A 15069-nucleotide genomic window follows, 5' to 3' on the forward strand; every position below is an offset into this window, starting at 1 on the left:
TTCTGTATCTCCAGGTTATTTGGCGTTACAGGCAACTGTGCTGCCTGCAGTAAGCTCATACCTGCTTTTGAGATGGTGATGAGAGCAAAGGACAATGTTTATCACCTGGACTGTTTTGCATGTCAGCTTTGTAATCAGAGGTAAGAGAATTTCTTGGGTCTGTTCCATAAGCTAAGTGCTAATTCAGCACTGGTGTGGTCATATAGTCCAGAGAAGAGGAAACATCCACCAGTAGTGGAAACCCAAGACTGAGAGTAAGACCTGGATACTTTTCCTGGGACTAATACAGAACATTTTTCATGACCTTGGCCAGAAAACTTTTTGTACCTCAAATCCCGCATCAATAAAAAAGAATGATGTTACTTCCTCTCCTTCAAAAGGCTGTCTGTCAAGTTTAATTAATTAATATTTATAAAGGTCTTTGAGATCCTTTTCTGCAGAAGAGTATAGCAGTACCATTTGTCATTATTGCATTAATTTCACTTAATTCTTCATTTTTATCACATGTATTTACTTTAAAGTACATATTGTTTCTTCCTGTTGCCAGAACTGTAATCATTTAAATTTAAAAGATGTTGTTCCCACCGTTTCCTCTGTAGCAGCATTGGACCTCTTATAGACCTATTTTTTATTTCCATATCCTAACTGTAGGTTATAAAAATCTCGAGGATCCAAACCTGATACTTTGTTCTGAAGCATTGCCCATGTGGCACAGCTGGAGAACAAATGTAAATAATGGTAAAATCGTAACAACTGATTTTTTCAGAGGTGAATGCAGCCAAATTTATACCAAATACTCTCAGAATGGTGGCCAAATCCTGGCAGAGATTTCACCGAGAGCTCCATTTCTGACTCCACGAGAGCTGCTGGCAGCTTTGCCAGTGATTTCTATCAGGTCTAGGAACTGAGAGAGCCAATTATGTCCTCTCCTTAATGTCCCTATTATTTTCAGTTATTTTTCAGTTATTACATGATCCTAGTTAGCATTTTATGGCATTCATATTTTTTTCAGTTTCAGGTGGGAAGAAACGCAAGATGTACATTTCTGGGGAGGTAATACAAAATTAGGAAGATAACCCTCTAACACAACAAAGTTAGACACAGCTCTAAATAAGCTTTCTTAACTCACCTTGTCCTGCAGTTTATTATTTTTTAACACTGTAGTCATTTCAAAATCAAACATCCCTAAAGAACCGTAAAATGTACAGCTGCTAATAAGTGTAGCACACTACAATTATACTCTTTAAAAAAAGCCAAATTGACCTTTTTCATCGTGTTGCATGGGAAATTAAAATACCAGGCAAGTAATAACTGCTGCTTAAACTATATAATAATGCAAAGTAATTATAGGTTCTAATGCTATTTAAAGTCCTATATCAATTTTGTCTTGCTACAGAACTAAGAAACTCTATTCTGAGCAAGGCAGACAGAGGCTCCCATAGCACCCATTCAAGAAAGACACACACACTCTCCTAGGTTTCGTTTCTTAAACCCTTCACATCCCTATTTTTTTCCAAAGCACAGTTCTAGTATCATTATTAAAGCCCCTAATATATTTCTGCTGTTCGCTTCATTTATTACATGCCATAATGGGCCTGCATATCTTTAGTGTTGGTTATGCACAATTAGCACTTAGTTATTGTCTTGTCACTTCAGCCCATACAAGACAAACTTCTTTAATGTAAGAAGTCAGCTAATCTTCATCAGTCAAGCAAAGCAGACAATGTTTGTTAGCCGGAGTGCAAAAGATTTTCATCATAGTTAGCACTCATGGATCTGAGGAAGTGAAATTTCTTTTTTTCTCCCCCCTCTCCCAAAAAAAAAAAAAAAAAAAAAAAAAAAAAAAAAAAAAAGCACAGCTGTTGTGTGATTATTTTAATATTCCTCTTCTACCATTACAATTTTGGACTAATGTACAAATTCACTGCAGCTAATACGCATCCTACTGTGCTTTGGGGCCACTGACCCCCTGGAAAAGTGCTGTGAGGTGCTCCTGAAATGGAGCTTTATTGGGATATTTAATAGTTCTTAGCCTCTTTATTCCTGTGCCTTCGATCTAGTCTTTTGTTTGATTTTTACTTTTTATGTAGTTTGGGCAAAGGGTTGCTGAAATTGTCTTAAAGTGTCTTAGACTAAAATAAAAGAATCAATTTACCTGAAATACAGTGTAGTTCATCTAGTGAAAACAGGGTGTGGTTCCAGAAGTTCCAAAGAATTTCAGAAATTCTCAGAAGTGACCCTAATCCTGGTTATATTGCAATAGCTATCATGAAGCCTATTAAAGCAGACTGCCTATAGGGTACCTATCTTCCTCACAATTTGGTGCTAGTGGCACTCTGAAGAATTAATTTTGTTGTTTTCTTACGATAAATCCTATTTCATGGATGCTCCAACATAGCTCTTCTGCAGTTCCTGTGGCAAAGCACCCCACTGACTACATTCTCCCATTAATAAATATCTTCAAATCTTTTGTTTTTCATCACTTGTGTAACAATAAAACCCTGAAATGGTAGACACCTGACACATCACACATTTTGGAGTTTTTACGTCTACTATGAAACCGTTTTCTCTTTTCTTTCAAACTGAATAATCTTGTCAGTCACCATGTCATTAATAATTTCTGTTGTCCTTCTTAGGATCCTTTTTTCTTCTTCTAGTTAAGCTAAACAAAATCAAACAGCAGATTCTGAGTAAGGATGAGTTTATAAGATAACAGTTCAACTTTATTGAAAGTTAAACTGCACCTTCATATGCAGAATAATGTTACTGAGAGTCTTTAGGTTTGCTCTTTCCTTTCACTTCAACCACTAATTCCACTAATCCAGAATTTATTTATTGAAGAGAACATTTTTATTTGTAAACACATCAGCAATATCCAAAAATTACCAATGGATGTAGCAAGGCTCACGAGCTATTGCAAGACCTGTATGTTTAGCCATATTCCCCAATTGCACATTCTCTTCCCCCATTCAATTTTAAATCCTTTGGGTCATTCTCTTCAGCAGTTCTACAGAGTATATAATGCTCTTTTTTTGGTTCCACATTTCACTTTCAGTTATCAAATACCATTTAGGTTTTTCCCTGACACAATATATGCAATGTTCTTGAGCATACAAAATTGTTTCTTCAGTTTGCATTACTTTGTCTTTACCAACACTGAATTTCTTCTGACGTTCTTCTGTGCCTGGTTGCTTCTTCCAGTCCCTCCTGCCATCCAAGCTAGCTAATAATTATATTAATACCGATGCTTGGGGCAGCCTATTCTTCAGGCTTGCTATTGCATGACCCTCACATTCCTACCCTTTAAATAGTTGATCCTGACCCAGTGAGAGAGATGCCTGCCTGTTTTTGCCTAATGCTTTTGTGAAAGACTTGGTGATTTTTCTGCTTTTATGTACAACTTCACTGTTTGCTTTTTAGTTTCAAGTACCTACAACTCACCATCTAGAGCAAGTCTCAGCATGGATGGTAGTTAGACCCCCTTGGTTTCGGAGGACTTTTGTTTGGGCCATGAACTCCAGCTCTGAACTAAGTCATAACATGCCTGTCCCCTCTTATTGGCCTCCTGAACCTGACATTTGCAGAGTGAAGAGAAAGAGGCATTGTCTCACATAGTGTATTCCAAGAAGACAGACTGTAGACAGAGACAGCCTGAAAGAGATCTCCTGAGCCACCAAGCCTAGTCCACTAATGTCAAATAGGCACTGTCTCCTATTTTCCCTTTCATAAAGCTATTCAGCCTTGAGATCTAATTGCTCCATCAAGCCAGTTGTTGAGATATTTCCCTCATTTTTTTTCTTGATACTGATGCTTACAGCTGTAGCAATTTTGTGAATATTAAGCTCTGCTCATAGCCTAAAGGTTTTAGCATCCTCTTATCTCTCATGTCTCTGTCCAGCTTACTCCTAATTTGAAGTTTTTCCATCACCTAAATGCCCGCAGAGCTTAGTGACAGTCATCTTAATGGTGTGAGTGTTCCCCTTTCTTCTCTGCAAACATATTAAACTTCTCCTCAGAAGCCGCTCACCTCATATTGACAGGAGCTTCAATACACTTAATTTCTGCAGAAAATTTAAAGGGGGGAAAAAAAAAGGAAACCACTGGAAAAATTAACTTGTAAACAGACACTGCCATTCACACTTTGTCAGGTTGCATGTGTGTGACTAGCAAAATGGAGTGGAAAATCTTGCAAGTGGGCTCAGCTGTATCTTTGCTTGACACTTTTGACTGCAGCAATGATGTCAGTCTGCCTTCGGCTTTCCCACTTTCCAGAGTTTACATCTCCTTCCTTTCACTCCTTGTCGGCATCTTTAGCAGCTTGTTCCGTATTTCTGAGATATTTTCTCTCTGCCGTTTGAAGTCGACTCAGAGTATGGTTTAAAACCCCCATCTGCTATCACTGAGAGGTGTTTAAATCTACTGTTCTACCCTTCTATCTGCAGTAGCCTTTATTTTTAATGGGAACTGGACTGAAAATGGTTACACACTCATTCAAATCGCTGTCCTGATGTAGCTGTAAACACCTCCAGTATAAACTGTTAAATGCCCACACAATGCTGCCTTTGTTCTCTGTCAAGTGGGGGGGAGGGAATGCAATTCCAGGGGCATCCTTATTTCAGACACCAATACTAGATTTTTTTCATGAGTGGTCATTTTATAAATTCTGAAGGCCTGAATACTGCTTATTTTCATTAAGTGTCTCTAAATTTAGAATAAAAATTAATACATTGTCCATACCTGCTGTTTAAAACATAGTAAATGAAAAACACCCCACTTTGAGGTTTGTCATTTTGAGTTGAGCTGGGATTCTCTGTGTTTGTACCCTCCATCATACTGGTGAAAATGTACAGACCCAGGCACAGATCATATTTTCCAGACTTTGAAATGGACATTTTGACAGAACCCCAGAATCAGTAAACCAGAGGTGTGGACTGATGAACTGTGGTGTTAAAGGGTGGCTTAGTTCACTTAGTAATGCAGATAGAGTAATGTTAGTGTGAGCTATAAAGGAAAAGCAAAGAAACTTTAAAAAAAAGAGGAAAGGGGAAAAGAGGACAAGTTACATCACTGATGGCAAAAAGTAGAAGGGAAGGGTGTGGGTGTGGTAAGTCTGAGATTCCTTTATCTTCGAGGAAATCAATTAAATGCTTCCAGACTTTGTTTCTTTCTACAATAAAGATCTGACTTAACCAGAGGAGACACACACACAACCATCTTTGTTCACAACAATATTTCTCTCGCTTTCTTAAGAAGCCTTCAGCACCTTGACATGCATCTTGTGCATCAGGAAAGATGACAGACAGCAGTGAGATCTCCTCAAATATCTGTTCTGAACAATGAAAGAGCTATTTCTCAAAATGGGAGTTTTATACTTCTTGTGATTAGTCTAGGTGCACCTTCCCCTTCCAAACAAGGTGATAACAGAGGTCATTTTGTAATATAAATGGCCTTCCTTTTGCCATTGTAAAATATGACAGGAGTTCTAGGATGTAGGTTAATTATAATGGTCATTCTACTAATGTCACAGTCGTGTCAAAAGTACTATTATCAATTTATGGTGGTAAGTCCAATCTGGCATGTTAATGCAGCCTATTGTATATTCTTTCCCGTTCATCTTGCATGCCTATTAAAGAAATTGGGTGAGGGTTTTAGGGAAGGCTGAAGGCTACCATCTGCCTCCTACAAGAGTGATAGTCTTGCCTAATTATATACTCCTAACACAGTGGCATCTTAATATGCTCCCTGACTCCATTTGGTATACATGTCCAAATTGTGCCCTGATTTACATCCTATGCCAATTCCATAAAAAAATCCCAGCTTTAGTGGAAAGCTGCATTTACCCTTCCATTTAAAGCTAAGCTGGGTTTAAATCTTAGAGTGTGTAAAACCAATCTACAGTAGTTATAGATTTAGCTCTTTCACTTCAGAGGAGGCTAAATGTGTTTTTGAGAGTCAAATAAGGTTGAAAGGACAGAATTTGTCACACTTCATCTGCCTGCTTGCCTTGTCTCATTGTACCTGGGAGCTAGCATGCCACCATTACAGGTTTTTCACCTGGTGCTTACCTCTTTGTCACCTAATGAGTGCACAATTCACACATTTATTACTCAGGGGCCTGCACAAGCCTCACTGTCAGTCTTTGCCAAATACGTTTCAGTCACTGAACTTGCACCATATGAAAACAGTTGCAGAATTTGGACCACAGTTATTGCAAGTAACAGGTTTCCCCCCAGGCACGAAGGATCATCCAGGTGAACCCAGAGGATGTCTTACCATAGAGACAGACCCCCACCCCACAGGTTATCAAAAGCCAAGCGTGTCTGGACAGGCCACTGGCAGCCTCTCCACAAGACAGCTGTACACTTGGAAGGTAAATGATTTGTGGAACTGTGTATGTTTAAAGCCATTCGTGCATAAAGCTGTCAAATGCCATGTAGACACAGGTGGAGCATTTCTGGCTCGACATATTAACATTGCACAAGCAAAAGGCATTGACAGTTTTTATTGGGAAAGGCATCCTGACACCCCCATGTAGCTGGTGCAGTTTAATTCCAACTGTGTCACTTCTCTGAGGGCTGAGAAACAAAATCCTCCAGCCAGGATTTTGATGCAAGCAATATTGCAAGAAGTCACACGTGTGAGTAGTGCCGGGCAAGTGAATTGCACTTAAGCAGCGTCTTTTTCATTTACTAAATATTTTAAACAAATTAGCCTGCTAAGCTTTTTGTTACTCTGGAACACAAAGGAATACATAGCTGAATAACGTTCACAGTTCAGAATTAGTGTTTTCTGCTGGATGCAGAGGTGGTTTTGTCTCCCACTGGTGACTGACCCAGCAGGAGAGACACCTTGCTGTGCAGTAACCCTCTGATGTGGTGGGCACTGCCAGCCTGGCAGATCCTGCTCAGTCTCCATCATTAATCCCTGGGCAAACTGTAACTGAGTGACTGATCTGTCACAATACAATAACTTTCCCTGCTTTCAGTCCATATTAATCCATATGTTTATTAAAGAGAAACTAAGAAGGAGTGGGTTTAGGGGTTCTTTGTTGTAGTTAAATGTTACTTCTTTGGGAAAAATAAATTTACATATGGGCACTAGTTAAGACTCTTTTACTTAATCTTGTAAGATGCACAAAAGAATTATTTTTTGGCATTGCTGTCAATGGACAAAATTACAAAAGACGGGAACTAGAAAAAATGCCAAAGAACAACTTTTCTGCGTAAGTTCTACATTTCAACATAGCTACTCAAAATCATTTGTGTTGTTAGTAGTCTGCTATACCAGGATTGGGGTGAGAAGAATAACAGGAACCTTTAAATTCTGTAAAAGAGTCTTGACCATAAATAACTTAAAGATTTCGGGATCATTCCTTAATCTTTATTTTCAATCATCATCAGCAGCAGGCAGTAATCCTACAGAAAAAAAAAAAGTCCACAAATAAACAAACCAATTTTCCTTTAAGAGCAGAGCTAATTCTTTTCAATCCACTTTTTTATTACACTATTTTCCCCTCTATCTATTTAGCTAGCATAAGGATAAATTTCCAGAGCTACCCAGTTGGAAAATAAATGGGTTCACTGTTTGTCTAGCATTCCAATCTTCACAAATGTAAATCAGTCCAACTGCTACTCATTTAAACCTCCAACTTCACAAAACATTAAAGGACTGCTTTCCATACACAGTTTAATCTGTGACAATTCACCAAGATTTCTGCTTGAACATCATTAGAGATTGACTATCTGATAAAGACAGACCACTATCAGAGGTCAGGTGGGTCAACCTGTGTCATCTACGGAGTTTTACTGGGTCAACTACAGTAGGCACCATTGTTTGAAGGTTAAATTGTTACAATTAAATACATATACAGCTATTCCCACAGCTACTCTGCTGTTAAATCTACCGTAAACAACACAAGCATTTATATCTGACCCTAATTGTGTCCAAGATGTCACCATTTGGAAATTATACAAAAAAGGACATTATAATCCATTACACATTAAACAATACTTTATGTAGTGAGATCCATAATTAACTGGTAGAGGCTGGTTTCATTTATTCACATCAGTGTTAAGGGGTTCATTTAGGTTACTTTCTTTCATTTTAATTGGAATAATGCGAGTAGTGCCTCCCAATATATTTTATAGCTGGAGAGTTCACTATAAACAAAGGCATGTAACCCTGCCAAGGCAGTCACTAGGGAAACGTTTTCTCTGTGTTGGCCCTATTCACTTATTTCCTAAGTATCTTCAAGAAGACTGGCTTTGTCAAGGGGAAGGGTTGAGGGCATGTCAGGGAAGAGCCTTCTTAAATTCAAGTATGCTGCTTAGCTGGGAAATCCTACTTTACTTGAAGTTTGAAGCCAGCCAGCCAGGAGCATTAACATTATGTGACTTTCCTAGTCATCAGAGAAAATCAAATGAAATCTCTCAGAAGCGTTTTGTAGCAATCAGATCATTCTGATGCACGTAATAGTATAACAAGGTAGGTACACTGATACCACAAGAGAGAGAGTAGTTAGCTGTGTAACTAAGTTTATGATCAACTCCTACAGGACAAAAAGAAAAAAGGTTTCTCTGCATGCCTGTGTTTGCACCACAATATATGTAGATCTGTGTGTGTGCTAGGAACGGCTCTCCGAACCACCACTTTAAATCAAATCTAGCGAAATATCCAACTGGAATGTAAGGAGAAAGTCTCACTGGCACGCCCACACAGGGCAAATATAACGTGTCTCAGACAAGCTTTCTGCTGCATATGATCACTTTGTTTTCTTTGCTTTTCCTCTGATTTGTACGACAGCGGGACATTTAGTTTTCGCTCAGCTCAGTAGCCTGGGATATTTGTTGTGTTTTATCTGCGTGCCAGCGACCCGGTCCAAGACTCCCACAGTCTTCGGTGGGCTCTGAATGAAGTCTTTGGCCGGGGAAGCAAAAGCGCTCGAATGCACTAGATATTGCTGAAAGCACAGGATTAATTCTGGTACCAGAGCAACTCCTCTGCTGGGCTTTCACACACATGCACACATCTGTGTGTGCTGTACAGACAGCGGCGTGAGCCGGGCAGTGCAACGAGCCCGTGAACACTTGCAGTACCATCCTTACGTGTAAGATCGTATCACACCGTTCATCCTCAGACTATATCTCTTCTTTTTTTTTCTCTCTTTGTTGTTGTAATTTCAGATTTTGTGTTGGAGACAAATTTTTCCTGAAGAACAACATGATTCTCTGCCAGACGGACTATGAGGAGGGTTTAATGAAAGAAGGTTATGCGCCCCAGGTTCGCTGATCGGATGCCACACCACTAAGAATAAAAAGCACTATGTTCTTTTATCTTTTTTGCTCAACATGTATATAAGAAATGACACAGGAACCTACTGAATAGCATAGATATAGGGAGACTGAATGGTTGCGTGACATAAAAGGTGGACTGCATCTGTATGTAGTGAAAATTGCTCCAGTTCAGAGTTGAATGTTAATTAAAAAGGTACTGTACATACAGCTGGATTCTTTTTGCTTGCTCTTGGGGTTTTTTGTTTGTTTGGGCTTTTCTGTTTCTTTTTGTGTCACTTGGCATGAGATGTTTATTTTGGACTATTGTACATAATGTATTGTAATATTTGAAGCACAAATGTAATACAGTTTTATTGTGTTACCATTTGTGTTCCTGTTTGCTTCTTTGTATTGTTGCATTTAGTACAATCAGTGTCTAAACTTACTGTATATTTATGCTTTCTGTATCTACCAGCTATTTTAAATGAGCTGTATCTTTCTAGTAAAAAGCATTAAAGAGCAAATCCCAACCATTATGCTACACTTAGAGCTTAAGAATACTGTTTACATTAAAACTATTTAGAAAACTAATAACTAGCAGCACCTGCTGCTAATGATGCTATGGTTAAGGGTCTATCAGCACTTCTGTTATAAGCCTCTATTTTTCAGGGGTTAAGCATCTGCTGTTTAATTGCATAGATTTTCCTCAAAGAGCACTTTTATTTTACTACAAAATTTTGAAAAGCAAATCTGACTGGTTTGGGATATATTGTAAAAGGTGCAAAAGTTAATGATTTTGGGTGCTGCTTTTGTGCCCCATAGGCATTCCAAATGCCTGGATTTGATTTTTAATTTAGCTGGAAATTAAGCCCTAATGCAAACCAGTGCCTCTGGGTATCTTATTTTTTATATATATATAAATATATATATATGTTATTTTCTGAAATTATTTAGTTTGGGGGCAGGGGAAAGGAAAGGGAGAAGACTTCTGTTTATATACATTTAAAAAAATTCTTAAAATTTGACAGATCTCTCTCTCCCTCTCTCTATTTCCTTTTTCTCTTCTTTTCTTTTCCTTTTTTTTTTTTTTTAATCAGGGCTTAACCCTAAAGTTTTCTGGGGCTGTGTGCTCAACAAACCCTGGAAAAAAGTGAAAGTAGAAGGCACTGTAAACAGCCCCCTCTGAGGGTCTATTTACATTAAAGAAATGACCCTGAGCTGACACTAGGAGAGTGACTGGTTACTAATTAACCATCTCAGTGAAAGCTGAAGGTAATTTAAATGCTGATGTGGATGGGACAAAACTTTGCAATACCAATACAGAACGGGAGAGCTACCACTCTCGACTGCATAGGTACTTTGCTGTCCATGTCAATATCCTACAGGTTTGTCCCATCAATACTGGCAATTAAAATCCTTTAGGCAGAGGTGTAATCACTGCTGACAGCTCCTGTTGGCAATCAGTCCATTTTCTAGGAGAGGTGGACCTCTGTTTTTAAAGCCATGAAGCTATTGCATCAGCAGGATGTCCCTAAGTGCTCGTGCCCTGACAGAGCTTACAGGTGTTTAGCAAAGGAAAGCAGGATGAATGTGTAAAAAGTTGTTAAATACATAATTAATTCTTGTCTGTTTGTCACTGTAATCTGGCTCACTGGAAAAACAACCTTATTAAAAGAAAACAAAACAAAACAAAACCACCCAAACAACGAAACAGTATTAAGAAAAAAATATACATGAAACCCACTATACCCTATGTTGTTATGAAGCTGAGCTCTTGTTTTAATTTAGATTGAGAACACTCCTCTCTGCTCAAGTTGAGTGCTGTCCTTCCCTGCTCTTCCTGTCCTGTTGCTCATTCCAACATGTTTTTCCTGGGGATGGTGAAAGAAGCTTTGTAATGCAGTGGGGTAATTCCTCTAGTGTATGGTATGAGTACACTGCACAGTGGCTTGACTTAGAAATGGATATTTAGTTCTAATGACTATTGTTACAGTGTGGTTTTGTTTCTGGCTGTGAACCCTTTTAAAAATAAGCATGGCTCACAAAACTTGACTTTGACTCATACAGGACCAGTAAGAAATGCAATGACTCCTCAGGCTGTTCTTGCTAATGAGACAAAATATCTCCACATAGCTTTTCAAATTAAATTTAGCCCTCTTTTGTGGACTTTCTTCCTTCCTAACCTTGAGCACAAGTCTCTTTTCCACTCCCTTCCACAGTCCCTTAATGTCTTTGGGATAACGAAGCAGTTGGTGTCAGAGGTATTATTAGGCTCTTCCAGATCTACTTCAGTGCAATAAACAAGCTGTCCTTTCCATGAAGGTCAGGATGGACAGAAAGGGAAGAATCATATTATCTTATTTTGAGTCCAATTTCAGTTTTCTCCTCCAGCCTCTCTTGGGTCTTTCTGTTAGAAGCCAGAAAGATCTCTCTTCTGATTTCCACTAGTAGACTACAGAATGGATAGAAATCCCTGGTTCAGAAACAGGGCTGGAGAACAGGAAAGAAGGGACTTGGATTATGTCTTTGACTTGCTGTAAGCTTGGGCAAGTCATTCAACTTCTCTGTGCCTCATTTGTCCCTGTCTGTCAAATGGGGCCAATGCATACACTGCCTTTGTAAAGCATTTTTGGCTCTTCAGAAAAGCAAGAGCCGTGCATGCAGGTGTTACAAACAGCATTGGGACATCATGGGAGAGGAGGAGCATTCACAGTAGGTAACCACAGATCTGAGAGCACCAGAACCAACTAAACCTGTGGAAGGCTTTGTTGGGGGCGATGGCAACTACACACTAATAGTGCTGTAAACGCTAAAGTGCTCTCTCATTAACACAAAGTGCCACTGCTCAGCTCTCTGTAGACTAAATTAAGACAGTGCAATGGGAAAATAGTGGTTTGTTATAACATGCCATGTTGCTCATATGTGCATGTGTGTGTTTTGTAACGTAAGCCAAAGTGCAGAAGAGGAAGGTGGTCCTGCTATGAAGAAAAAAAAAATAGTCTCACCATTCTATCAACCTTATCTGATATAAGGAAAAAGAAATATTGATATACACATTTGCAGTGCTGCAATGGTATGGCACTGCTTTCAGCACTTTAAGCTCATATATCTTATTCGCATACATATCTAAAATTTGTATGTAAAGGATGCAGTATAAACTTAGATTTGATGTAGGTCAAAGATAAATGACACATTTTCCTGTACTTCAAACTTCCGTCTTGCCTGGCTGTTAAAATTATAACTGGGAGTTGAAATATTTAATGGAAACATTTACAACTCCAATAAAGTATAAGAACATAAGACAACACTGAAGAGAGATTATCTGCTAGGCCACTTTATTGATCTTTTTGACAGAGGCCTAGACCATTCTTTTGGGTTGCTTTTAGTTATCTACCTTGGTTCTCCTTCTCCATCACTGTCTGTATCAACATGCTCTGTCTGCACAGAGCAAAATGTTCTGCTAGTGACCAGTACTCACTGTGTGCTCATTTGCCAGGCAGGAATGCTTCCATTTGTGTCTCCCATCTTTAGGGGATTTTATCTCAATATGTACAAATCTCTTAAGTTTAGCCAGACAAAAATAATAACAATAAAAATAATTTTTAAAAAATCTGCTATTCTTGGGTGGCTGGTGTTTGAGCCACGTGGAAAAGTACAAATTATCAAACCTAGACTTTCAACTGCAAAAAGCTCTTCTGACAACCGTGTGTTGTGTCTGTTATCTGCCACTACTGGTGATGAACCAAGACAGCCTGGATTTGGCAGAAGCAGTGACCAGGGCTAAAACTTGATCTATTTCATAATTGTGGTTTTATATTTTTGATTTTGGGGGTTTTTTTAAGCACCCTTTCTTCTGTTTTCTTATCCTCCCAAGATGCTCAAATTTTTGCTCATGTAATGTAAATAAAGGAAAATCATCCAACAACCCCTGAAATGTTCCTAATTGCCTACATATAAAATGACTTGAGGAAAATAAATTGAAAAGTGGTCAGTGAGAAGGGAAACTGTGGGGAAAAGAAACAAACAGGGACTGTGGCAAGGTTTTGCCTGTATAGACTTTAAAGTACTTTAAAGGCTTTTTTCAACGTAATATGCAGCAGCTTCTTATAATTTTCTCAGCAGTAGGTAGTTTACAGTCATCGGTACCTAGAACAAATCTTGTCAAAAATGAAGGTCTGTAGTGATTGCTGGGTATAATTTTATACATTTAGCTGATTTTACTGAAAGCTTCCACTGTGCTGCTGTTGTCAGACTAAATTATCAATTTAGCCATTTGTTGTTTAATGAATAAAAACTCCTATGGCATTGGAGATGTTGTGGTTTCAATAAAGCAAAAGCTTTAACAACTCAAACTACAGAAAGCAAAGTGTGTACTCTATATAAGAACAGTGTTTTTATTCTTTTAAATACCACTTTAGATAAAAAAAGCCAATTACATATTCACTTAACACATTTCTCCTACTTCAGGCCAATGATGCAGACCAAACCTGTTTACTGTTCAGTACCTTGCAAAAGGAAACCAAAATACAATATGTGCAAGGTAATAGGCCATTAGCACAAACATGCTCCCAGTAAAAATCTTTTGTGTAGGCACCTTTTAGAAGCTGCCAATTGTGGGTGAGAGAAGTATTATAAAGGAAATGATTTTAATACTATTTAAGGCATTAAAAGCTGAAGAGTATCTGTTTAAAGCCTTAAAGTAAGAGCTGCATGTATCTAATACCTTTCAAAATGCCCTTCTGCTGATTTATATTCATCCTGAACCTGCTAATAATGAGTGTACATAAGCAAATACCATCTTCCACCTATTCAGCATGTCATTGATATGAAAGCCCCAGAAAATATCTCACGTAATCAGTGTGTTCAGAGAGTTATCTAGCACAAATTACTCATTAACTCAATAGCACATAATAAAAAAGAACATCAATTAATTAATGAGTCACCCTCAGATCACTTTGATTACAACACAGCTCTGTTGAAACAGCAGTTATAAATGGGGCTGCCTCTCTTTATTCATTGTTTGCAATTGGCCCATTATTTTGCAGAGACCAGTGTCATATTTAACACATGCCTGCAGGTAATTGTGTGATAAGTTTCATAAATGAAGATGCAGAGGGAGAACACGGAGTCTCTTGCTCTGCGGCTGAGTCTGAAGATGCAGGAATCCACCTTACCTCCTGCAACCTGCCAAGCCAGCAGACCCCTCTGCAGTGGCCACAAGGCCAGCCTGCCTCCTGACTGCAAGGTCCTAGTGACAGGACAACACTCAGAACCAGTCACACTTAACTCTGCTTTAATCTAAAGATCTCAAAGCCTTGGGCAAACAGTTTGGATTTGGGCCTCCCTCCCCCGTGGATGTCAGTCTCTTCTCCCAAGCATCAAGCAACAGGACAAGAGGAAATGGCCTCAGGTTGTGCCAGGGGAGGTTTAGATTGGATATTAGCAAAAATTTCTTTACTGAAAGGATTATCAAGTACTGGAACAGGTTATCCAAGGAAGCGGTGGAGTCACCATCCCTGAAGGTATTTAAAAGGATGTGTGGATGTGGCGTTTTGGGACATGGGTCAGTGGTGGATGTGGCAGTGCTGGGTAACAGTTGGAATCAATGATCTTAGAGGTGGTTTTCAGCCTGAAATATCCTTGTGAACAGGCCACATTGCTGGTATTTCACTTAGAAGAACAGGGAGCCAGGGAGATAAGTGGGCTGCCCAAGGTCAAGCAGCTGCATTCCTCGAACCCCACTGTTAGCATGACTTGTAAGACCTCCCACAGCCGCCCCACCCTGGGCCTTGCCAAG

At 39.0% G+C, this 15069-nt stretch overlaps 1 protein-coding gene across 6 annotated transcripts in view; it reads left to right on the forward strand.

The window, feature by feature from the left end:
• LMO3 (LIM domain only 3) overlaps positions 1 to 13624 on the forward strand; it is a 62150-nt gene extending 48526 nt beyond the window's left edge. For 5 of the 6 annotated variants that reach the window (XM_032688737.1, XM_032688740.1, XM_032688738.1 and 2 more), the window contains 2 exons: positions 15 to 140; positions 9183 to 9866. In XM_032688737.1, the coding sequence (XP_032544628.1) occupies positions 15 to 140; positions 9183 to 9288 (232 nt within the window). In that variant the 3' untranslated portion in view covers positions 9289 to 9866. Of the gene's footprint in view, positions 1 to 14; positions 141 to 9182 lie in introns of all 6 variants that reach the window. The other variant, XM_032688736.1, reaches the window with a different exon arrangement.
• Positions 13625 to 15069: the final 1445 nt, after the last annotated feature.

Source organism: Chiroxiphia lanceolata, chromosome 5, assembly GCF_009829145.1.
Source record: "Chiroxiphia lanceolata isolate bChiLan1 chromosome 5, bChiLan1.pri, whole genome shotgun sequence".
Classification (NCBI taxonomy): domain Eukaryota; kingdom Metazoa; phylum Chordata; class Aves; order Passeriformes; family Pipridae; genus Chiroxiphia; species Chiroxiphia lanceolata.